Source organism: Aedes aegypti, chromosome 3 (assembly GCF_002204515.2).
Source record: "Aedes aegypti strain LVP_AGWG chromosome 3, AaegL5.0 Primary Assembly, whole genome shotgun sequence".
Taxonomy (NCBI): Eukaryota; Metazoa; Arthropoda; class Insecta; order Diptera; family Culicidae; genus Aedes; species Aedes aegypti.
Window position 1 is genome coordinate 365,547,933 of NC_035109.1, and position 26,151 is coordinate 365,574,083.

At 40.8% G+C, this 26,151-nt stretch overlaps 1 protein-coding gene across 1 annotated transcript; it reads right to left on the bottom strand.

The window, feature by feature from the left end:
* Nucleotides 1-1,161: 1,161 nt before the first annotated feature.
* Nucleotides 1,162-24,073, bottom strand: LOC110678268. The gene is made up of 3 exons (XM_021850890.1): nt 23,738-24,073; nt 23,339-23,530; nt 1,162-1,265 (listed from the first exon to the last, which is right to left on the bottom strand). The coding sequence occupies exons 1-3, from the start codon at nt 24,071-24,073 to the stop codon at nt 1,185-1,187; spliced, it is 609 nt and encodes a 202-aa protein (XP_021706582.1). The 3' UTR covers nt 1,162-1,184.
* Nucleotides 24,074-26,151: the final 2,078 nt, after the last annotated feature.

Here is a 26,151-nt window from a genome sequence, read left to right on the forward strand (position 1 = left end):
GGGGGTATCGTGTCAATTCGTCTTACGAAAGTTTTTATTCGTCCTACCTCCAAATACGACGATCCAATAATCAAATTTCAATTCTGTCAGAGTAGTTCAGACATTATGAGCCACAATGTCGCGACTGCTCTGGCAGAATTGAATTTCTATGACTGGATCGTCGTATTTGGCGGTAGGACGAATAAAAACATTTGTAAGACGAATTGACACGTAACCCTACATTCATTTTGCATAATAACTTGCTTTGGACATAGCGTGCGGCGCTAAATTATAGTTCCACCGATCGAGCTGAAATTATTCACAGTTGTTATGGAACCCAAATGGCACCCGAAAAGTGGTCTGGAGCTGTCTGGAGCGAGAATCTGAATTTTGTCCCACACTAATGGGCACAGATGGGCACTAAACTTGGGCCATACGTGCAAAGGTGCCCTTGGTGTCTTCGAATCAGCTGCTGGAAAACTTACTTACCACCGTACACACTGTAGAAATCTATCGTCTATGGTGGGCCGGGCACGGCACCAGAATTTCTGATCCTCGATCACGATCCAACCGGTATAAGATGAGGTGCGCAGGAGCAGAATGAATCGATCAAGTGGAGGAAGACCACGGAGGAAGCTTCTACGACCATTACAGACAACCCGAACCATAGGGGCCAATTTTGTATTGTGTCGCCGGTTGAGCGACGTAAAACTAGTCCAGCGAAAATCGAATTTTCTTCTCTCTCATAGCAATTTGTGTTGTCGGAGGTGACTGGTGTCGCATAATGATGCACCATCCAGCGCATTACTTCCGGCACCCTGAATTGCTATGAGAGAGGAGAAAAATCGATTTTCGCTGGACGGATTTTCCAGTTTTCAACTGCAAGGGGAATAACTCGAGTCGACCAAAACGACTCGACTGGAGTCACTGTCGACCGGAAAAATCACTCGACACGGCTCTGTCACTCGAGTTTTTCGACAGTTGTCACTTAAAGTGACTGGGTTACTATGGGAGTTGATCGATGACTTATGAAATATGCAGCCTACTTTGCTCGTCTTGTCTGCTGTCACTGTCACACAAATTTGCTCGAGTTATAAAATAGACCCCATAGTCTGACATAAGTAAGTAAGTCGGTTGCGTCCGCTCTTGGTAAATCTTTTATGCGAATAAAAACACGTCAGATCAATTGTTAACATTTTTTTGTTTTATTCATTTGTTAGATGATTATTCAGTGTTTTGAATTTTAAAATTATGTACCCTACCCAAACGATGACATATATGGCAAACTGTAAATGGAGAAAAAAAAAAATCGTTAGAATCACGTGACGATAATCGTTAACCCCCCCAACCCACGAAACTTATACATGAGCATTCAGTGAAAATATTTGATTATTTAGCTGCTGTCCAATAATTCAGCCCTGCCTCAAATCTTACGGAGTTAAGGTGAAGATAAAACGAAGCCACAACTCGAAATTTCAAGACCACAAATCTGAAGAACCAGACCTCCGTTCAAGCTGAAAATTTGATCGATTAGTCACTACCTAGTGCTGATCAATCGATCAAATTTTCAGCATGAACGGACGTCTGGTTCTTCAGATTTGTGGTCTTAAAATATCGAGTTGTGGCTTCGTTTTATCTTCACCTTAATGGACCCCATGTTACAACAAGTGTGTTAAACAAACTTAACACTCAATAAGAAACACTTTCCTCAAGGCCCAAGTCAGTTTGGACTACACGTCAAAACTGAAAAAGCAGTTTTCTCATTATTAATCAACAAATCGAAGAAAATAAGACCACACAGCAGTTTTATTTCTGAAATAGAGCAGCTGTGTGTTCTAATTTTATTCGATTTGTCGATATGAATAATGAGAAAACTGCTTTTTTCTGTTTTGACATTTCGTTCAAAATGACTTGGGCCATAAGAGTGACGTTTGTTTGACGGCGAACAAAACAAACTTTTCCTAGGAACTGTACAGCATAAAAAAAGGTTTGCGCCCTACGTATTCACGGCAGATTTTATCTTTTCATCATGGAAGTTGTTCTTAAACCGATTAAGATTCTAGTAAGAATCGAGCAAATGTGAAAACTGAAAGAGCAGTTTTCTCCAAAATGGTCAACAAATCTGGAAAAATAAGAACGTCCGTTTTTTATAAGTGTCAAGAGCAAGAATCGGACGTTCTTATTTTTCCAAATTTATTGACCATTTTAGAGAAAACTGCTTTTTCAGTTTTCACATTCGCTTGATTCTTACTAGAGCCTTAAGACTGGATTTTGAATCTTTAAAAAAAATAGAAATGGTTCCAATTTTAAATGAAAGAAGAGGTTATCAAAAAGTCTGTTCTGCAATTTAGATCCTTGGACAAGTCTTAGAAACGGTTTACCTTTGGGTTGTTAATCGATAATCAGCGCCTTCGACGATAATTTCGGCCGTCCTGCCGATTTCTTCTGTCCGACAGCGGTAGTGTCCGCCTCTGCGCTTAGTGCGTATAGTCCTCGTCGCACAGCGACCGCTAGCACGTGGCAACAGTTGTTGTTTTTTAAGAATGAATAGCAAGTGCAGCTCCAGGATCGCCAATTTACGTTGCTGACGTCGACGCGATAAACACTTCCAAAATCCTCCGCAAACCTTTCGAACGTACTGTAGATCGGGTTGTCAAATAGGGTCATATCGTTGATCGCTACCTCAGTTTTGTTTTTCCCGGGCAAGAAAACATACTGCTTCTGTTCCAGCGGTGCTTGGACCGATCGCATTTTTTTTTTCTCTTTGATCCAGTCGAATGTTTTCCGCTGGTTTTCTAATGTAGTTACACTCCGTTCCAGGACAATGTTACGTTGTGGGTCTCCGTACTCATAAATGATATTTAAAATGAGCACTTTGAAGGATGCAAGTGGCTCTTTGTACCGGTTCAGAAAGTTGTACTTAATGGACTTATTCAGCGCTTCCAAAGCGTTATTTGTAGCTGGCACTGCTGGCATGGCTGCCTCGTACCATAGGCAAAAGTTAGGATCTTGAACATACTTCTTCATGAAGTTCATGAAGTTCGGAAAACGCTTATATTTTACCAAAAATAGCTTTGCCCCAGCAATGAAGTGCTGTTCCGTCGGAGCTACCTGAAGTATACCGATGTTACGTTTTATTTCATTGTGGAGTTCTACCGGAACTTCGTGGTACTTTTTCAAGTGTTTGTCTAGGTTCTGCGTAAAGTGGAAATAACAGTTTAAGAGTTTTGGCTCATCGAAAACGGCACGAGCAGCGTTCTTTAGCGCGAGCTCTCCGTCGCTTAAAAATGCGGTAACAACTACTCTGAACCCCAATTTCGAGCTTGCTTGCAGAATACTCTGAAACGCAAACTGGTAGTCAGTGTGTTCTTGATTGGCTATGATGCCGAACGCGACCGGATGTGCATGGCGCATGTTGTCAATCACAGCCACAACAAGCAAAGGATATCCTTCGACGGTGACCTTGAATGTGCAATCGGCTGCTACAACGCTCAAATTCGTCATCAGCGACAACAGACGCTTGGACGAAAATATGATTCTGAACGACTTGTTTTCGTGATCGATGTCTTTACCGATCACGAACCCCTCACGTTCGTCAAGCGGAACAGCAGATTTGGACGTTGCCCAGTTTTCTAGTTCTCCTGTAATTTTCAACGTAAAATGAAACACAAATTAAAAATATATCAATTGCTAAAATAGCGCAAAGTAGATACTTTCGATTCAACAGATAGAGCTTAAGGTGAAGACGAAACGAAGCCACAACAAAAAACTTCAAGACCACAAATCTGAAGAACCAGACATCCGTTCCAGCTAAAAATTTGATTGATTGGGCAGCACCAGGTATTGACCAATCGATCAAATTTTCAGCATGACCGGATGTTTGGTTCTTTAGATTTGTTATCTTGAAATTTAGTATTGTGGCTTCGATTTATCTTCACCTTAAAATTATATGATGGGTGAAAAAAAAATAAAAAAAAACTATGTGGGTAAGTAATTTTGCAATCAAATGTTTGGCATGGGTAATAACATTGCTTCTTCGCCATAGGGTTACGTGTCAATTCGTCTTACGAAAGTTTTTATTCGTCCTACCTCCAAATACGACAATCCAGTAATCAAATTTCAGTTCTGTCAAAGCAGTTGAGACATTGTGACTTATAATGTCTGAACTGCTTTGACAGAATTTAAATTTGATTACTGGATCGTCGTATTTGGAGGTAGAACGAATAAAAACATTTGTAAGACGAATTGACACGATACCTTACTACCTATTCTTACACAAAACATCTGTATGTGAAACATCCTGCAAGAATTGGGCAATCTCTTATACAATACGCTATTGTTCTTCGAACACGAAATGATAAAAGTACAATTATTGACAGTACATTTGATAGAAAACATAACCCCTCGCCTTATTTTTATGATTATTTAAGATAGTTATGTAGAAATAGAATTATTTATATTAAAATTACAGTACAGTCTGCTTCTGCCACGGTTCAGAATGTTGCAGATTTGAGAAATAAATGCATAGACATAGAAAACATATGACATACCCAATGACAAAACGCCATTTCCAAACAGCTTCTGTTTTGTGGACTTCACTGCATAGTCCAATTGGTTCCTTGAGACCGCACCATTCTGCATTCGGACGTGCTTCTTAACATCCTTAGATGGTATTCCACACTTCAATAATCCTTCGACCAATTCCGACTGTTGTTGATTGAGCTTTGTTCGGGCCAAGTTCTCAGGTGGGGCTGTCTCGCATGTGTGCTGTCCTCTCAGGCTGATGGTAGCAGGATCCTCGGAATTTGGGATGAAAACCAGTAGTTTTCTTCCGCATTGCGGCTTTGCACGAAACTTGATTCGACGACAGTTAAAATACCGCATCGTTCCCTTGTCGGAATAGTTCGAGGATTTGGCCCGGAATCCAAATTCGATCTTCAGTACGGTGGACTGCACCTCAGCCGTCGGTACGGTACCATGGACCGCCCATCCATCTACCGAATTGTCTTCAACACTGGGTGCATCTTGATTGGTCTGTAGGAAAAAAAATTGCACTTATATTATAAATTGTATTCAAAACTGGACTTCTTATAAGTGCGAAACCGTAAATAAAGGTGCGCGATCACATCGGATCGATCTGGCCTCTTCTCCGCCTTATTCCTCATCTCACGAGGAATAAGTGCGGCGAAGACACCAGCTCGATCCGATGCAAACGCGCGCTTCTATTTGCAATCCCGCACTTCTAGTCGCACTTGTTATGTACGAAATGCGGTATAATATAGGAGCATCATTCACATACGGATTTTTGACAATTTATTCCAATTTGACCGGCGACAGAGAAATATGAAAACAAAGAACTATTAAGCCATTTACGAAATGACAACACTGTTGATATTGCTGTTGCTTTCGCGCGATATGCTAACGCAACTGCTTCCCGTCAAAACTTCATACATAAAATGACTGACCAGCTGTTCTTTGTCTGGCATCAGTCTTATTGTCACTGAATTTTTTTGTACGAAGGGTTAGCTAAAACGGTTCAGACTGGCAATTTTTGGTAGCTCGTAGGTAAACAAATATTCAAAATTTCACTAGTTGTCAATAATTTTACAAAAAAAGCACTCCCCGGCTCAGCGATGATTGCCTGTGGATGAAGCCAAATTTGAGTTGAGTGCATATCTACACATTCGGAGCAATATACTTTCACATTTAGTGAAAACAACTCAACACAAAATATTTGTTAGCAGTATGCGTCGAAAGAATTTAAATGAGGGGCCCAAAAGCAGAAGGCTATAACTGAAATTTTGATCGGTTTTGAGTTGAGTACGCTTTCCAACGGTACTTCAAGGCAATTTTTCCGTCAATCGGATAAAAAATAAATAATTCGTAGAAAGTTGACTTATTTTTTAATTCCCATACATTTTGTATGGAGTGGAAAATCGTTTAAAAACTTTGAAGCTGTTTTTATCTCAAAAGGAGGTTTTTGTCACTCACACCCTTTTGCTTCTAACCCCCTCAAATGTGGGTAGATTCGTAGCTCCGGGTAAATTGATTCAAACAAACCAAGTTAAACACGATTTATAAAATACCTACTAACAAAAGAAAATCGATTTGACTAATTACTGACAAATTAAAAAAAAAATGTTTCTGATATTTTTGGTTATACAATTATTTATTTAGTTGGTGTTACATCAATTAATTTGATAAAACCTCGTTAACGATGTTACGCCAATTTACTCGGTCCAAGGCTGTGTCTCTCCAACCTCGATTTTGGCCCACGTTCTCCAGATCTTGTTGCACCTGATCAAGCCACCTGGCTCGCTGTGCTCCCCGCCTTCTTGTGCCAACCGGATTCGACGCGAACACCATCTTTGCAGGATTGTTGTCCGGTAGTCTTGCAACATGCCCTGCCCAGCGCACCCTTCCGGCTTTAGCAACCTTCTGGATACTTGGTTCGCCGTAGAGCCTAGCGAGCTCGTGGTTCATTCTCCGCCGCCACACACCGTCCTCCTGCACTCCGATAAAGATCGTTCTAAGCACCCTTCGTTCGAACACTCCAAGTGCTTGCAGGTCCTCTTCCAGCATGGTCCATGCTTCATGTCCATAGAGGACCACCGGTCTTATAAGCGTTTTGTACATGGTACATTTGGTGCGGGGGTGAATCTTTCTCGACCGCAGCTTCTTCTGGAGCCCATAGTAGGCGCGACTTCCACTGATGATGCGTCTCCGTATTTCACGACTAACGTTGTTATCAGCCGTTAACAAGGATCCGAGGTAGACGAACTCATCAACCACCTCAAAAGTATCCCCGTCTATCGTAACACTGCTTCCCAGGCGGGCTCTGTCGCGCTCGGTTCCGCCTATCAGCATGTACTTTGTTTTTGACGCATTCACCACCAGACCGACTTTTGTCGCTTCACGTTTCAGGCGGGTGTACAGATCTGCCACCGTTCCAAATGTTCTGCCAACAATATCTATATCATCCGCGAAGCAAACAAATTGGCTGGATCTTGTGAAAATCGTACCTCGGTTATTGAACCCGGCTCTCCGCATGACACCTTCTAGCGCGATGTTGAACAGCAGGCACGAAAGTCCATCACCCTGTCGAAGTCCCCGGCGGGATTCGAACGAACTGGAATGTTCGCCCGAAATCTTCACGCTATTCTGCACACCGTCCATCGTTGCTCTTATTAGTCTTGTGAGCTTCCCGGGAAAGCTGTACTCGTCCATGATTTTCCATAGCTCTTCGCGGTCGATGCTATCATAAGCCGCTTTGAAATCGATGAACAGGTGATGCGTTGGGACTTGGTATTCACGGCATTTCTGGAGGATTTGCCGTACAGTGAAAATTTGGTCCGTTGTCGAGCGGCCGTTGATGAAACCAGCTTGATAACTTCCCACAAACTCATTTGTTATTGGTGATAGACGACGGAAGATAATCTGGGATAGCACTTTGTAGGCGGCATTCAGGATAGTGATCGCACGATAGTTTTCACATTCCAGTTTGTCGCCCTTCTTGTAGATGGGGCATATGACCCCTTGCTTCCACTCCTCCGGCAGCTGTTCGGTTTCCCAGATTTTGACAATCAGCCGGTGCAGACAGGCGGCCAACCTCTCCGGGCCCATTTTGATGAGTTCAGCTCCAATACCATCTTTACCAGCGGCCTTATTATTCTTGAGCTGGCTGATGGCATCCTTAACTTCCCTCAATGTGGGGGCAGGTTGGTTTCCTTCATCCGCCGTGCTGACGTAGTCACTTCCTCCGCTGTCGTGACCCTCGTCGCCTGTGTTCTCCGTGCCATTCAGGTGTTCATCGTAGTGCTGCTTCCACCTTTCAATCACCTCACGTTCGTCCGTCAAGATGCTTCCGTCCTTATCCCTACACATTTCGGCTCGCGGCACGAAGCCTTTTCGGGATGCGTTGAGCTTCTCGTAGAACTTTCGCGTTTCTTGAGAACGATGCAGCTGTTCTATTTCTTCACATTCCGCTTCTTCCAGGCGGCGCTTTTTGTCCCGGAATAGTCGGGTTTGCTGCTTCCGTTTTCTTTTATATCGCTCCACGTTTTGTCGCGTTCCTTGCTGCAGCATTGCAGCCCGCGCTGCATCCTTCTTCTCCAAAACCTGCCTGCATTCTTCGTCGAACCAATCGTTACATGTCCTCCTTTCCACGTACCCGACGATACTCTCGGCTGCGTTGTTGATGGCTGCTTTTATGTTGCTCCAGCAGTCCTCAAGAGGGGCTTCGTCAAGCTCGCCCTCTTCCGGCAACGCTACCTCGAGATGCTGCGCGTATGCGGCAGCGACGTTCGGTTGGGCCAGTCGCGCTAGGTTATACCGAGGCGGGCGTCGATACCGTACATTGTTGATGACGGATAGTTTTTGGCGCAGTTTCACCATCACTAGATAGTGATCAGAGTCGATGTTAGCGCCACGATAGGTTCTGACGTCGGTAATATCGGAGAAGTGCCGTCCATCGATCAAAACGTGGTCGATTTGTGATTCCGTCTGCAGTGGTGATCTCCAGGTGTATCGATACGGGAGGCTGTGCTGGAAGTAGGTGCTGCGAATGGCCATGTTCTTGGAGGCGGCAAAATCTATCAGTCGTAGGCCGTTCTCGTTCGTCAGCCGGTGGGCGCTGAACCTTCCAATCGTCGGTCTGAACTCCTCCTCCTGGCCAACCTGAGCGTTCAAATCACCTATGATGATCTTGACGTCGTGGCTTGGGCAGCGGTCGTACTCGCGTTCGAGCTGCGCGTAAAATGCGTCCTTGTCATCATCAGTGCTTCCGGAGTGAGGGCTATGCACGTTTATGATGCTGAAGTTGAAGAACCGGCCTTTGAGCCTCAACTTGCACATTCTTTCGTTGATCGGCCACCACCCGATCACACGCCTTTGCATATCACCCATCACTATAAAAGCTGTTCCCAGCTCACGTGTGTTGCCGCAGCTCTGGTAGATGGTATGATTACCTCTAAACGTTCGCATTATCGAACCTGTCCAGCACACCTCCTGCAGCGCTACGATGTCGAAACCGCGGATCTTCAGTACATCGGAGAGTATGCGTGTGCTTCCGATGAAGTTGAGAGATTTGCAGTTCCACGTACCGAGTTTCCAATCGCTAGTCCATTTCCGTCGCTGTGGTCTTTGCCGATTGTTCCGGTCCGTATTCTCTCGTTGACGTTCCTGTGCTGATGTGTTTTTACGGTTGGCTTGCAGGGCCTGACACCAACCCCCTAGATTTCCGGAGGACCATTCCCCCTAAATGTTCGGAGGGCCATAGTGCGCAGTTTAGCTTAGAGTCCTTCTCTAGCACTCGGACGATGATCAGCCGCCCCTGACATGGGGAACAGACGCTGTTGTGAGCCGCTCCTAACATGGAGTACAGACGCTCAAGGTTTGCAGAAGCAAACCCCCCCCTTCCCTGTCAGCATACGACCAAAGTTCCCACCGGGGGTTGGTTACCCGATCTTCCCTAAGGTTACTCGTACCCCGGCCAGTACCGCGAGGAGGTAGGGATAGGAGTTGCTGGGCAAGAGGCTAAGGACCGCACAGAGGGGTCTATTTTATTCCTTCAGGTACGCGAGGTACCAATGGTACGCCATGCCCAGCCATTTACCAACCTTTTGGTTATACAAGTCAACGTCAGATAAATTCTGTCCGGCCGAACCTAAAATTTGTCTGACATTGGCTTCCCGAATAAAAATTACAGTCGAAAAACCAAACAATCCATTGTAACAGCACCATTTGAAACCATACGTTTACCATAGAAATCATTGTAAAAATCCCCGATAGAAAAAAAAAACATTCAACGAACCGTTTTCAACCATTCAACGAATGGTAAATGAAGTTTTTACAGTAGATTGAATAGGTTGGTAAGTATCGTAACAATACAAAAAATGCCTTTTTCCATATAACTTTTTTTTACAAAACGGTACATTGAATGGTATATGTAATGTTGCTTTTACAGGTATCATGGTTCAGAACTTCAGAAATACCATAGATTGTATGGTGTTTGTATGGTATTCAACCATTCAATGCAATGGAAATGTATGGTTTTGTATTGTAATTTGATTTATGTTTCTACTTTTAAATCAATGGTAACAGAATGGTTCTCCATTGTAACGGGTTGAGCAATTCCATAGAATGAATGGTATTTACCATTCAATGTTAAGTAAATGAATGGTTTTCAACTGTATTTGTGTGGTATTCAACCATTCAATGTAACGAAAATGTATGGTTTTGTATTGTAATTTGATTTCCGTTTCTACTATTGAATTAATGGTACAAGAATGGTTCTACATTGGAACTGTATTGTTTTACGGTACATAAACCATACATTACTACGTGCCAATTGAATCTCATTCATTTTTCAACAATGATTTTGATTGACGAATGGGAAAACTGACACAAAATAGAACTATCTTTGTGCGTTTGAAGGCTTTTTAGTTTGAATATATCTTCAAGTATAAGGTTCACTCAAAGAACTTAAGGGTTACGTCCAATTGCATTTATGATTGAATCTTAGGCTCTCATGCCCCACCAGCCAGATAACTGGTTTTAGCAAACTATAGTTATTTGTGGCAACACTCTAAGCGGCATGTTGGAACTTTGCCGAGCACGCAAGTGTTATTAGACCACTAACATAGTTGCATTTAGTGGGTGACGAGGTACCGAAGTAACATTACAGCGTGCTCAATCATTTTTTGCGTCAAAGACAACCCATTAGTCTATAGAGCGAGTATATTCGAAGACCTTTTGATTCATCCATATGACAAAGATAGTTCTATTTCCCTGATAAGTTACCGTACAAGCACCATATTTTAGACAGCGCCATATTCTGAACAGTGTGTTCCATATTCTAAACATTTCAAGATTTTAAGTGCAAAATAGGGAACTGAAAGTTCGAAAGAAGTTTCATTCAAACATTTAGGTGCTAATAGGTACGGCTAAGGTAGTTTTTCAATAAATTTTATACGTTAAGTTTACTTGTTGTCCATAATAAGGGACCTACGTGTGTCCATAATTAGGATCACTGAGTTAAATGGTGTCCATAATTAGGAACATGGGTGCGGAAGACAAAAATGCGGTTTTTAATTTATTTAGTTATTATTTTGCGTCCTATTTTATTTTGTACGTTTACTTGGATACTTGATAAATGCAGCGGTAAAACAAATCAGTATCCTTGAAATTGAAAACTTTGTTTATTTAGGTAATTTAAAATATATTTTCTTAACCGTTCAGGATATGGTGCTTGCACGGTACATTAAGCGAGTTTGATGCAATTGAAAACATTGAATAGTTCTCGCGTTGAGTATCATAAGGACGTAACTGCAGTGAACGATTTCTCTTCGTCGATTTTCTCTTTTGCTAATAACTTGACCAGATGGCTAATATTCGGCTTATCAAATACCATGGTGGCCAAATATTCGGTCCCATCTCTACACCCAACCATGTTTCTGCAAGCATGTAAAATAAAAGGTTGAAACCACACGCTTCCTGTTAGTGGGGTTGATTTACTTGAGTAGTCTGAAAGGAGCCCTGTTCCTGGACCTATAGGACCATAAGACACCCCTAATTACTAAGTTGACCAGCGCGGACTGAAATTGTCAAACATCGGCACCTATGGTGCTGCAAGAAATAGTCGGATACTTTGGCGTCATTCGAAAAAAGGAACATAAATTACCAGAAGAAAAAAAAAGCATGCAATTTATAGCTTCATAAGATATCCCTAATTATTTTGACGTAACTTGGCCACATTGGGAAACTTACCTGATCCAGAAATCCGCTTGCTGTTTCCAATCCATTCGTCGGCAGAATGGTCCCGGCCATGCTCGACCCATGTGTTTTGGGATACGCTTCAGTCTTGATCTTCTCAGGATATTGGTGATGCTTTTTTTTATTAGATTGCTGCGCTTCTGGTGAATCATGTCGGTTGCTTCCCTGATTCGCCGGTTGCTGACCAACGGGTGGCGTTTCTGGCTTCGCTCCAGCTTTGTCGATCTGAGATGATGCTGTTTCCAATCCACTCATCGGCAGAATGGTCATGTCCATGCCCGAACCTTGCGTTTTGGGATACGCTTCAGTCTTGATCTTCTCAGGATGTTGGCGATGCTTCTTTTTGTTGGATTGCTGAGCTTTTGCTGAATCATGTCGGCTGCTTTCCTGACTCGCCGGTTGCTGACCCACGAGTGGCGTTTCGGGCTTCGCTCCAGCCTTGACGTTCTGAGATGATCGATAACGTTCCTCGGTTTTGGATTGTGCAGGCGACTTCGCTTGCGTACTGTGCTCAAACGAAGTTTTGTTGAGTGTTATCTTCGAACGTGCCTCCGACGGAAGTACAGCGATGGCTACCTTCATCTGTCAATTCAAACACAAAATTAAATCGTTAACAAATTACATTTCGTTAACATTTACAAGGGCTGTCACAGAAAGGCCGATTTTAAATTCGCGTATTCCGTTTGCTCGCTAATTCTTGAATACGCCATAAAAAAATGCATGGACTGTTCAACAATAGGCGACATTCTGAGCCGTTCAATAATAGGCGGATGTCCCTACCGTGAGAGCACCATATTTGACGCGGGTCAAAACTTGACGCATTTCTGAGTTAATTCTATTATAAATCAATAACTTTGAAGGATCCCAATCGTAAAAAGTTTATTGTTGGCAACTAATCAGCAAAAATAAAATTTTGTATGAAAATAAGGTGCGTCAAATTAGGCACCCAATATTCCAATTAACCGCTGCACAAAACATGGGATGTAGAATGAATCTATCAAAGCTTTATATTTCGGCAAAATCGGCCAACTTTTTAATTTTTTACTCATGTTTAAATTTTAAATTTCCTTCACCGCGTCAAATATGGTGCGTGCACGGTACTTGATACTATCGTGAAGTTTTCACATTTTGGTCTGAAATAGCCAAACATCGGATAAATTTAGGCGTCATAAAAAAATATATAAATACAAAAATACACAAATTGACAAAAATGGCATGCAATTTATAGCTTTATAGGATGTTTCTATGTAGTTTGACGTGGCTAGGCCACGTTAGGTAACTTGCCTCATGCGGAAACCCGCCTGCTGTTTCCAATCGCCTCGTCGACTGAATGGTTCCGTCTGTGTCTGAACCTTGCATTTTGGGATACGCTTCAGTCTTGATCTTCTGGTGATGTTGCTTTTCATTGGATTGCTGCGCTTCTGGTGAATCATGTCGATTGCTTCCCTGATTCGCCGGTTGCTGACCAACGAGTGGTGTTTCCGGCTTCGCTCCAGCTTTGTCGATCTGAGATGATGCTGTTTCCAATCCACTCGTCGGCAGAATGGTCCCGTCCATGTCCGAACCTTGCGTTTTGGGATACGCTTCAGTCTTGATTTTCTCAGCATGTTGGCGATGCTTCTTTTTGTTGGATTGCTGCGCTTCTGGTGAATCATGACGGTTGCTTTCCTGACTCGCAGGTTGCTGACCCACGAGTGGCGTTTCTGAATCCGCTCCAGGCTTGGCATTCTGAGATGATCGATAACGTTCCTCGGTTTTGGATAGTGCAGGCGACTGCACTTGCGCATTGTGCTCAAACGAGGTTTTGTTGGATGGTTTCTTCGAACGTGCCTTCAACGGAAGTTCAGCGAAGGCTACCTTCATCTGTCAATTCAAACACAAAATTAAATCGTTATCAATTTGATTACATTACAGAACATTACAATCTTTTACAGAAAGGTTGATTTCAAATTCGCTTCGTCAAGTTTTTACTATTTTTGGTCTGAAATAGCCAAATATCGGCACGTATGGTGCTGCAAGAAATAGTCGGATAAATTAAGGTTCCATCCAAAAAATCGTGCGATTTATAGCTTCATAAGGTCTTTTAAATTAGTTTGACCTGGACAGGCCACGTTGGGTTGGGGCTCTCCTGAGTCTAGTGGTTAGAGTTAGAGGGTTCAATTCCCGGTCGGTCCAGGATCTTTTCGTAATGGAAATTTTCTGGACTTCCCTGGGCAAAAGTATCATTGTACCTGCCACACGATAATACGAATGCGAAAATGGCAAAATTGGACAAAGAAAGCTCTCAGTTAATAACTGTGGAAGTGCTCATAAGAACACTAAGCTGAGAAGCAGGCTCTGTCCCAGTGGGGACGTAATGTCAAGAAGAAGAAGAAGAAGAAGGCCACATTGGGTCACTTACCTCAGTCGGAAACCCGCCTACTGTTTCCAATCGCCTCGTCGGCAGAATGGTTCCGTCCATGTCTGAACCTTGCATTTTGGGATACGCCTTAGTCTTGATCTTCTCAGGATGTTGGCGAAACTTCTTTTCGTTGGATTGCTGAGCTTTTGCTGAATTATGTTGGCTGCTTTCCTGACTCGCCGGTTTCTGACCCACGAGTGGCGTTTCGGGCTTCGCTCCAGCCTTGACGTTCTGAGATGATCGATAACGTTCCTCGGTTTTGGATTGTGCAGGCGACTTCGCTTGCGTATTGTGCTCAACCGCAGTTTTGTTGGGTGGTTTCTTCGAACGTGCCTCCAACGGAAGTTCAGCGAAAGCTACCTTCATCTGTTAATTCAAAAACAAAATCGAATCGTTATTTTAAATTCGAAAACATTTACAATTGCTATTGCAGAAAGGTTGATTTCAAAAATGAACGGGCAAAAATGTATGGGAAGTGGTCTCACCGGTGAACACTAATGAGCCATATCTGAAGGTTTCGTCGAGATAAGAAAAAGTTTGTATGAGGTGAAAATTATCGGCCCCGGGAGAAAAAAGTTATGCTTGATGAAAGGGGCTGCTAAACCGCCATGTTTTGTAGCTCACATTGAAACTGCAAAACATAGAACCCCATGTGGGGATGTCTAGTAGAACTCCATCTATGTTGGCTACGAAAATGTGTGCTGGTTGAGATAGGAATGCCATACCGTTGGTTTGCACCTCGCTGACGTTGACAACGTCAGCGCGGTCCTGGTGATGATGTGGGCTTCCATTAAAGCGATGTATGGACTTCTGCACGAATTTATGCTGTCCTGCTCACTCTCACAGAAAGTTTGAAAACACAGACCGTACCAAAAGTCAAATTTTCGGTGAGTCAGAGCAGACCAGCATGAATTCGTGCACAAGTCCATGGACCTGTGCACTGCACGAAAATAATGACGTTTGAGCGGTGCCGAGTTGTTTAGTTGCCATGGTCACATAAATAATACGGCACGGCTCAAACGTCAAATATTTTCGTACAGTTCACCCATGGACCTGTGCACTGGGTGAACTGTACGAAAATATTTGACGTTTGCGCCGAGCCGTATTATTAATGTGACCATGGTAACTCGTAAACTCGGCACCGCTGAAACGTCATTATTTTCGTGCAGTGCACAGGTCCATACCTGCATGATGTATTTTTTCCTAAGCGATCCTCCTCATAATGTTGAATGTTTCTTAACATGTTCTGTAGAAGTAGAAAAACTGAATCTAACAAAATGTAGAGCTGTGAATATGTCTGACGATCTTAAATGTTTTAAAATAATGTTCCGTGTAACTAACGGGAACACAGTTTTGAAGGAAATTCAATACCACCCAACGCTTCTTCTGTGATAGATTGATTATGAAAAAATAAAAGTTGATACATTTTTCACTTTACTAGATCCAGGCCGTTGTTGGTTAGGTAAGTAGAGTAAGGTGGGGCAAGAGTACGAATTTCAGAGAGCAATCAATATTTCTCGAACACTAACACAGTTGAAAATAAATGAATACCGCACGATGGACCTGTGATCTATTGGCTACAATTTCGCCAAACAAAGTTATGCCAGCTTGTGTACCCATTTTTAGTTATTACAGTTTTAAAATTCGATGTCTTATTCGTACTTTTACCCCACTGGGTGGGTAAGAGTACGAATGCTATGGGGCAAAAGAACGAATACGATGTTTGCTGTTTGAAACACAAAACATTGATGTTTTTGTAACTGGAATAGTTCATACCAGCTATAAAGTGATGCATGAAAAGAAATACACACCAAATTTCGAATACAAATTTATCCAAAATTAGTTTAATCATGGGCTTCACTGTACTATAGCCAAATTAGGCCGATTTTCAAAAAATTGAGCTAAACATGTAATTTTGGTGAATTTTTTCGCATGCTCAAGTTTATTTCTATAATTTAAGGATAGCATGTGCGTTTTTAACAATTTGAAAGTTTTTCTCCAAGTTTATGCATGGGTCGTACTTTTACCCCGTAAATTCGTACTTTTACCCCACTATGGGCCAAAATTTGTTTGCAAATGTTTATGAAAAAACTAATGCACCTCAAAGCTTCTTTATAATAGGCCTAACTACGCCCTGAAATAAGAAATCAAAAAAGCTTTTATTTTTATTGCGTTTCATGCCATGAAATTTGAGTCAAATATTACAATTTTTCGTCGAAAACCAACAAATAGCCATAACTTTTCCAAATATCAACCGATTTTTATAATTTTTGGAATGAAAGTGTCTTACTTAAATAGCATTCGAACCATCATGGCATTTATAATATTTATTTTGAATTGAGTGAGAAATCTCAAAATGATACTCTTACCCCACTCGTCTTTTTACCCCACCTTACTCTATTCAATTTTTCAACAATTTTTCGAGAATACAAAAATGTTTAAGTAGCCGTTAAAAATTATCCTGAGATGCTTGTAATGAGCCTATCTAATGGCCAAAATTAAAATCATTTTGATTTCGGACCTACGAAAAAATGCACAAAATCTCAAATTGTACCCCGTCTAAAGGCGGGGTTGGGTATTAGAGGGTTAACCCGTAAATTACCAGGACGATCTAGTTTTACTAAAAACGCTATAACTTAGTGGTTTCCCAACATTTTAAAGTACAATTTTCTTTATAATCAATGGGATTAGTTGTGCAAAAGAGTGCATAGTGTAACCCCCCTTCGTACCCTCCCCTTTTTTTTACGTGGCTTTTTTATTCTCAAATCATGAAGTTGTTTGTTTTTTTTTCACAACTTTGCCAACCATAAACTATTTTAACTGAGCACACATAAACAGTATATCACTATCCTTCATGATCCATTCGAGTTTTGATCTAGGAGTTTTCTGAAGGCCTCCAGTGTACCTGTGAGTTTGAACCTCCATATCTGCATAGTCAACCAACATTTTATTGCAAGGAAAGGTTACAAAATAGATTTCAAGCTGTCCACAGAACCTCAAAAATAACTAGAGTCCCAACAGCACTCTAGAATAGAGTTTGGTTATTCTAGGCTATCCAAACCAGTCTTGCGAACCATCACCATCATGGTCACATATTCTGTGACATGCACCAATCGTTCTTTCCCTTTTCGCTATCCCGAATGTCAGTAACACAAGAAAAGAGCCAATGCATAACGTATCACCAATCGCTCTCGTTCGGCGACCACCATCAGTGACGTGATATGCATGCATATGACAATCGTGATGGTCACTTTTCGCTTTTTTTTGGGATCGAGTTAAGGTTTTGCCCGACAATGCAAACGTATTAGTGCAAACACGCTATGACGTCACATGTCTCGATCGTTCCATATGCTTCATTTATAACGCATACAACGATGCGCATTGTACATTGTGCACCGTTTTCAGGAATTTATCTGCTTTATCGCATCCCACATCATTCGTACGAGAGAATTTCACTCTCTCTGACTCTTTCGGAGAAGTCTGAGATGACGTTCGGCAACACCATCGCTGGCTATGGGTGGTGTGTGCAATCATCAGAAAGTCGTGTGGTGGGGGCAAAGTGATGTTCGCTGATTCCTATCACGCTAGGCGTTGATACGAAAAACTTGCTTCAGTGATCGTCTCGTGATGGTCATGACTTTTCGCAAGACAGATCCAAGTTAAATAGTCTGGAGTTGTACGCTTCAAGATCTACATTATCTACCGTAACTTCTATTTACTCTTCTCATGTGGTTTATATCCGTTGATACCCATAGTAACTCCAAATAATGTGGAAAGGCTTCTACTGTATTAGTTAAAGGCCTCTAATACATTTCGAAGTTGGTTTCTCGAATTTCGAATAATTAACTTCATTTTATTGCGTTATTACTTTGAAAATATATTGTTCGGTACTCAGTAAATCTCAAAACAGAACTAAAAATGTGTTCGTTAATGTTTTGAATACCTAGGTCACTCAAAGTACTCTGGAGTTCAGGTCTACAACATCTATAAGCTATACCTTAATGTCTACGCCAATAACCCATGTGATTTATGATCGCATATATCCATAATGGCTCCAGAATGAAGGAGATGCGAGCTCGTATTATTATTGAACAATGTATGCCATTCAAATTACTAGGGAAATAAGGTTTTCATGAACTACAAACTCTACCACAGTTTCTAATTACCATAAGCATGTGATTTACATTCGTTGCTACTCAGAGCGTGGAAGAATATTACGAGAAGCTTTTCGCTGTGGTAGCCAAACATTTTATGATGTTATTGGGACCTTAGATACATTTTAAAGCTTGTTTCTCGTATTACATATACTCAGTCATATTTCAATTGCTACATTTTCTTTCTGAATATATTTCCGTATTTTCTCAGCTTCAAAACATAACTAGATAGATTTGTGTTTATGATAATATACAATATAAACAATATAAAACTGGGTCTATCCGACTACTCTGACGTTGAGGTATTTATGATCTATAGCCTTCGCTATTATTCACATAGTTTTTAAACATGTAATTTGTGTTCGTTGATCTCATTAGAGCCATATAATATAAAAGTTCACGTTGTATGTATCAAAAGTAAGAACCAAATGAATGACAACATAATGCCATGTGAATAAGTTTGGCTTAGTATTTTCGTGCTTGGAACTGTGGTGAATATATTAAATATCGTTTTAATAATTTGCAATGTTTGGCTACCGCAGCAAATTGCTTCTCGTAATACTCTTAGACGCTCTGGATAGCAACGAATATAAATCACATGCTTAGGGTAATTTGAAACTTGGGTAGAGCTTGTAGTTCATGAAGACCTTATTTCCATAGTAATTTGAATGGCATACATTGTTCAATAATAGTACCAGCACGTATTTACCTCATTTTGGAGCCATTATGGATATATGCGATCATAAATCGCATGAGTTATGGGCGTAGACATGTTTAAAAATGGAAAATTTAACACCTGAAGAATTCACCAGAACAAAAGATGTAAGGCATTACTCCAAAATAAGGATAGAAATGAAAAAACTAATTTTTTTGATGGATCACCAGTGATTCACTGGGAAGATGACAACAACAAAAATTATAAGGAGATAAAACATTATTTCAAAGATATTTTGATTTTTGTCCTAAATTATTCAATTCTCTTCATTTTTTAATCCTTCCAATTCTTTCGGAACGGTTTGTGCGGCGGCATTGCAATTTTTCCAATACAGTCGAAAATTTTACATCATCTGCGTTTAATCCAAGAAAATTCACTTTAGCTCTTCTGTGATCCATAAATATTTATTGTTTTACTAATAATTACATTTCACTTGAGCGAAATGTAAAACGAGAACAATTTTGGAGATGAAAAATAAATTGATAATTGTTTTATTTTCAGAAAGATAGGTTAGAATAGGATAGAATGAAAAGTTGTTTTGTTCCCAATGGATCACTGGTGATCCACTTTATTTTACGCAAAATCGATAATTTTATGTACACAATATTAAAAAAACTTTTTGAAATTTCTGAAAAATAACTCTATTGAGCATGTTTATATTTTTTTTTACTGAAAATAGTGTTTATTTTTCCAATTATAATAAATTGAAAACACAACGTGTTTAAATTTGTAAAAATACCGACTTTGTTCCGGCTTCCAAGCTCCTACCGTGACCGCGCTTTAGTCTGCGCGGTTCCCAAGTCTGCGCACTTTCAGAGAAAAATGAACAAAATCAAATATGCAACTACAAAATTTGATGGAAATTTATTTTTTTTTAAATTTTGCTATAATAGTTATTAACAAGTCTGTGAAGAAAATTCCGTGAAACTTTTGATAACTATTTTATCGTGAAATAAAATTATTTTGAAAATGTTGGTAATAGTCGGAAATGACTGTCTGTTAGCAAAGTTGTTAAGGATACGCTTCATCAACTAAAGCATGTTAGGCTAAATAAAAACGAAATATTTCAAATTTTTAGTACGTATGCACTAGCTCTGAAGTGGAGCAAATAGAATTGATGGAGTACATTTCATTTTATCTTCATATTCTTATTCTTCTGTAGTGCGCAGACTTAGGAACCGTTTTTGGATAGTGATCCTTATTCCGTGTAGAGGTCGAAGCTCTCAATTTTCGACATGTTTTGAGTTTTAAAACAACTTTAAAGTACCATTATTTTGTGAATAGCTTAATAATGTATATATTCAGTAAGGGCCCGTTCATAAATTACATCACACTATAAAGGGGAGGTAGTAAAACGTGGCAATCCATATACACAATTTTCCGAGAACCAAAATGAAACATTTGTAAGCAATCTTTGTTGTTGTTTTTTTTTTATTACTCCTTATAAATACTATGCAGAGTTTTTACTTCTTTGCCTGTTAGTGAAAAAATATGCATGAAAGATAAAAAAAAAATGTTAAAAGTTAATGAAAGACACCTTAGTTCACGGAATTTGGTTAAACTGTTTTCATAAGTTCGTCTCGATTTCAGAAAATAAAGCTTATTAGAACAGGACATTACTGTTTGGAATATCTGGACAGTCAATTATTGCAATAATTATAAAACTATGGACTGTATTATGAATATAATTCACTTTGCTAATTTTATAAACCTCTGAGTGGGAAGTTAAAGACTTGCTGAGTTCCAATGTGACCGTAAGTCCACCAACAGGATAAAATAGCAAAGTAATATAAGTTCAAGGGGCGCATCATGCCTTTAGTGGAATACAACATCTATTCTACGGCATTGTCGTATGCGCAGAATTAGGAACACTAGCGCGCAGATTAAAGCTGGAAACACAATGTGAACGGCATTACGGAACGGCAACAAAACGGAAACACTGGTTTGGTTTACAGTTTACATGTCAGGCCAATGTTGAATCTGATTTAGACGACATTGATCGAAATACTGACAGGCCACTCAAACCGGTGTTTCCGTTTTGTTGCCGTTCCGTAATGCCGTTCACATTGTGTTTCCAGCTTAAGGAACATTGCAAAAATAGGTGCGCAGACTTAGGAACACAGACACCCTTCAGGATTCTAATTGTTTCGCATACAAAATAAATATGTATAAAAACTTTTAAATTTTTCCCTTATTAATAAGGCTAGTAAGTATGTGCTTTCAAAATTTCAGACCAATATGTTCAGTTTTTAATTTATTACAGCTGTTTAAATTTCAAAAATCCTTAAGTGCGCAGACTTAGGGGCCTTCACGGTATTAAAAAAAATGTTGCGAATTTATTCTATCACAATGACTACGTCGCCGCCGCCGCCGCCGAACAGGGTACTCGGCGTGACGCCGGCGTCGCCGCCGCCGCTGCCTATCATGACAGCATACGCCGCCGCCGGTAAAAAGTACTTCGGCGCACACCTCTACAGCATAGTACAGTGATCTAGTTTAATTTTAATATGATTTGCTTTCATCCAAAAACGATCAGCAACAGATATCTCGCGCAACAATTCAAAAGGGCCAATAGTCATAGTTTCGCTCGCTGTAGGCCTTCTGTGACGCCACCCACGCAAATCAACACCAGCAAAAGATAGAGCAAAGCTCAGTCTATCTGATGAAAGTGTTGATTTGTGTGGGTGGCGTCACGGAAAGCCTACACTCAGAATTAGAAATAAACTCCATTGGTTTAAATTTCTATTCTCCTCTCTTTTCTTCTGCAGTAATTTTTAGGCATTGGGATAATTTCTCCTGGATGAGTCTAAGCTGGACTCATCCAGGAGAAATGATTCCCGTGCCTAAAAATTACTGCAGAAGAAAAGAGAGGGGAATAGAAATTTAAACCAATGGGGTTTATTTCGAATTCTGAGTGTACGTGTTCTGAGCGAAACGTGTTGACCTTAAAAATGACTATTGGCCCTTTAGTATTGTTGCGCGAGAATATGAAACATAAAGGCTGTTCAATGAGCTGCTTGAAGTTGCTCGAAGTTCAGTCCATCCTGCTCGTGTCCATTTGTTGACAAAAAAGTGCGAGAGGGATAGACTGAACTTCGAGCAACTTCAAGCAGCTCATTGAACAGCCCTATAAAAAAAAAAAAAACAAAACTCGCGGTCGTTGGAGACCCAAAAAACAGCTGTAAACATGGGGCTCTCATATCTGACACAAATCAGGCAAAGATAGCCACAAGACATGTGCAGAGCCTATGAAGCGTCGTGAGATGCCTAAAATTTGGTCTACGTGGTTTATGAACGGCCCCTTATGAAAAGCAAACGTTCCTATTTTTCCTGACTTGTTGATCGTTTTGGAGAAAACTGCCTGTTCAACTTTGATATTTGATCGATTCTTACATATAGGCATTACATTTTCCAAACGTAGAAAAAAATAATAAAAAATACGAATAAACTAATAAAATACTTCACTTTATCATATCACTAGAAAAATAATAATAATAAAAAGATGGACTACTCCGTTGGTGTTGCAAGATTTTCCACACAAATTAAAAATGTTAGACCATTTTGATGATTGTTCAATCACCCTTGAGTGAGTTTTTTTTTTGTATAAATAAAAATTGAAAATAACTTGCATGGCGCGTACAAGTTTCCAAATCCATGTACACTGCTCACGCTATTCTGGGTCACTCAGTCACTACCCAAGTAAACATACTGCTGAAGCTGCAACGCGTGCAGGTATACGGTGAAAATAATGCTAGCATTGCTGTATAGACACAATTAAAGTTGATTTAAAGTGGAAAAGGGCCCCACTAGAACCGCATTGAAGTTATAATCTGTAACATCAATGCGGCTCTTGTGGGGCCCTTTTCCACTTTAAGTCAACTTTTATTGTATCTATACAGTAATGCTTGCATTATTTTCACCATATTCCGTTTTGTCTCAAATTCCGAACATGACTCATATTCCGAACAGTGACAATTTCAAAGGTTAGAATTATCATTTCAAACCTTTTTTCATATGCACGACTAGAAATGTAATAGAATTTATCATTCTGTAAAGAAATTAGGGTGATTTACTTAAAAAATCACTATAAAAAGTCGAGTGTTCGGAATTTGAGACAAAACGGTACCTGCACGCGTTGCAGCTTCAGCAGCATGGTTACTTAGGTATTATTAATCACTCCATTTTACAAGTAATTCAAATGGAAATGACCCATAATAGTGGGTGACCTATTATAGGTCACCCACTATTATGGGTCACTATAATAGTGACATATAGCGTATTTTTACGTGAGTGTAATGTTAAAATTCTACTACTTACGTTTGTCCGCTTTTTATGTTCACAAGCGGAAATTTGCGGTTGCTGCTTGTGGACCGCAGAGTGTCCGGAATGTTCCAATTGCTCGAGAACCGCAGATGGTGTGATTGACATCCGCCGCGTTTGGACACGTTGACCCTGCTGCTGACGGACCGCAGAGCGTGCGATCGACAACTGCCGCGTTTGGACGCGATTCTATGAAAGAAATAATCATTAGTACATTAGCAGTACAGTTAGACACCAAATTTCATGATAATTTGAGTCTCTTTGTTAGAAGGGGCTGGTTATGCAAATATTTTCTGAAACTCGCCTATAGGACACGAAACCCGTCCTCGTCACATCAATAAAAAATAGCCTAATCCTGACAATGTGCTGAATGAAAATTTTCCGAAAACTACTTACTGCTTGAGTTTGGATGTTTTGTCCTGGGTGTTCCTGTGACTGCAGCTTGCCCACCGATGACCGTCCGGGATGTTCCTGCTGCTCTCGGATTGTGCATAATGCGGTCGACATTCTTCGCGTTTGGACGCGCTGTCCGAGGTGGTCCTGCTGCTCTCGAAGACGATGTCCGAGATTTTCCTGCCGCTCTCGGGCCGCACCGGACGCTATCGACATTCGCCGCGTTTGGACGCGATTTTTCTCCTGCTCTCGGACAGCCAAGTTTGTCGTCGAAATCCGTCGCGTTTGAACGCGATGTGCGGGATGTTCATTTCGGACCGTAAAGGTTGTGGCTGACATCCTCCGCGTAACAACGCGATTCCAAGCGAAATTCTATTAAGCAAAAGCAAACAGAAATCGAAAGAAGTGAGTTGTTAGTGCTAAATCGGATCCCATTTTTTATTGCACCAACAGAGAAACCTAACCTGAAAGATGCTTACCGCTGTTTGCTGTTGTTCGGGAAGTTCCCTCTGGCTATCCTCTCGACCTGAAACCGCTTGGTCACCGCTAACCGGTTCTGATCTATTTTTCTTCCTGAGGAACAGCTTTTTAGCTGCCCTCATCCTTTCTAATGAATATTGATCGGGTCTCATGTTTTATTATCGAAAACGGAAAATATATCTTTTCTCACACGCGCACTCTACTTACGATGCTACCGGAAGTAGAGAAAATGCAAATGGCGCCAACACACAAAGATCGAAAAATGCATGAAAATTATTACTTACACATATTTTGTCAAGCCAAATGAAAGCAACACACAAAATGAAAACATAGAATATTGCGGTAAAATAGAAAAAAAAATGAACGAGCGTTATGCACTGAACGAAAACCTCCTCCTCCAAACGAATGAATCATCATTTGCGCTTGTTCGTAATGTCGTTTTTTTTTAAGTCTGGTATCCTGATCCCAAGTAGAACACTCAAGTAAATTTCTCACAAAATTACCAAAGTAATTTTGACAGATGGTTCAGTATGAGCGAGATGTCAATTTTACTTGCGGAATAATCGAGCGGAATATTTTTCCGTACGGAAAAGTGATAGCTCCATTTGATTTGCCCGGTAAGCGTCACGAAACGTTACGATAATTGTTCTACTTTCCAACTGGATGCAGCTCAAGTAATTTTGACAGCGAAATCATTCCTTGATCATTTCTTGGCTCTACTTGCCCTATCCTTTTGCACAGTACTACGAAGTGGATATCGCCCATAACTTGGGGTGGAACTGGGTTGGTGCTGAATGCATAAACAATACAATGTCGGACAAATTTCAGGTTCGACCGAACAGACATTTGTCTGACGTTGGCTTGTTTATGAATTCAGCACCAACCCAGGTTCAAAAAGAAAAACGGCATAATATTGACTTTTTTGCACCTAATTCGACGCACAGGCAGAAAAGATTGTCCCACCACAAAATGTTCACACCAGTTTCACCGTACATTGGGTGAGGTCTTAGGGCTCATTCACAAATTACATAACGCTGAAGGGGGTGGGTGGGTGTCCGGACGATGTTACGGCTCATACAAATTCTGAAAAATTTCCATATAAAAAGCGTTACAAGAGGGTGGGTGGGTGTCCAAAATGGCCAATTTTAGCGTTACGTAATTTGTGAATGAACCCTTAGCTATAGCTTAGACGTAAAAGGGAATGTTTTTGGGTGGAATGATGTGTCGCGGTTCGCTCGTTGGGCCTTATAATACTTGGGCCGCTTTTTAGTTGGGCCTCCGCTAATCGAGCAATATCTCAACTAAAAAGTAACTGGATGTCAAAACAAGACGTCAATTTTCATTTTACACTCACACCAACATACAGCATCGCGACGCTCTCACAATCACAACATAAGATTCGATTATCCTACAGCATTTTACGACGACTGTTAGATGGCCCAACGAGCGAATCAGATTCGTTGGTTGAGCGGTAGTTGTGGCTCAACCAGCGAATCGCGACTGATGCAAGAACAAAAACTCCATGTGAACTGAAGTGTGAGCATTTGTTTTGACCCATCGAACAATTTGCAGGCATGTCGCGAAATCATTGCAAGGCACAATATTGCGGCGCTTAAATATATTGTGCCTTGCAAGACAAAACCGCGAAACGCGTTTATCTTGAAATGTCCATAGATAATCGCAGTGATAATATTCGCGCTTATCTTTTATTAGAGTCCTGCGGTGGTCGTACGTCCGCAGTCGTTACCTCGCTGCGAACTGACACCCGCAGAGTAAAGTGAATGAGAAAACTTTCCCGCCAAAACCAAAATCACGTGTTTTTTAGCAAAATGACAGAAGTTTGTCTATACTAATACCAAAGATAAATGGTAAGATCAAGCAGATGGTGAAAAAAACTTTTTATTTTGGGGTCTTTTCATTTAAAACAAAACGGGGTC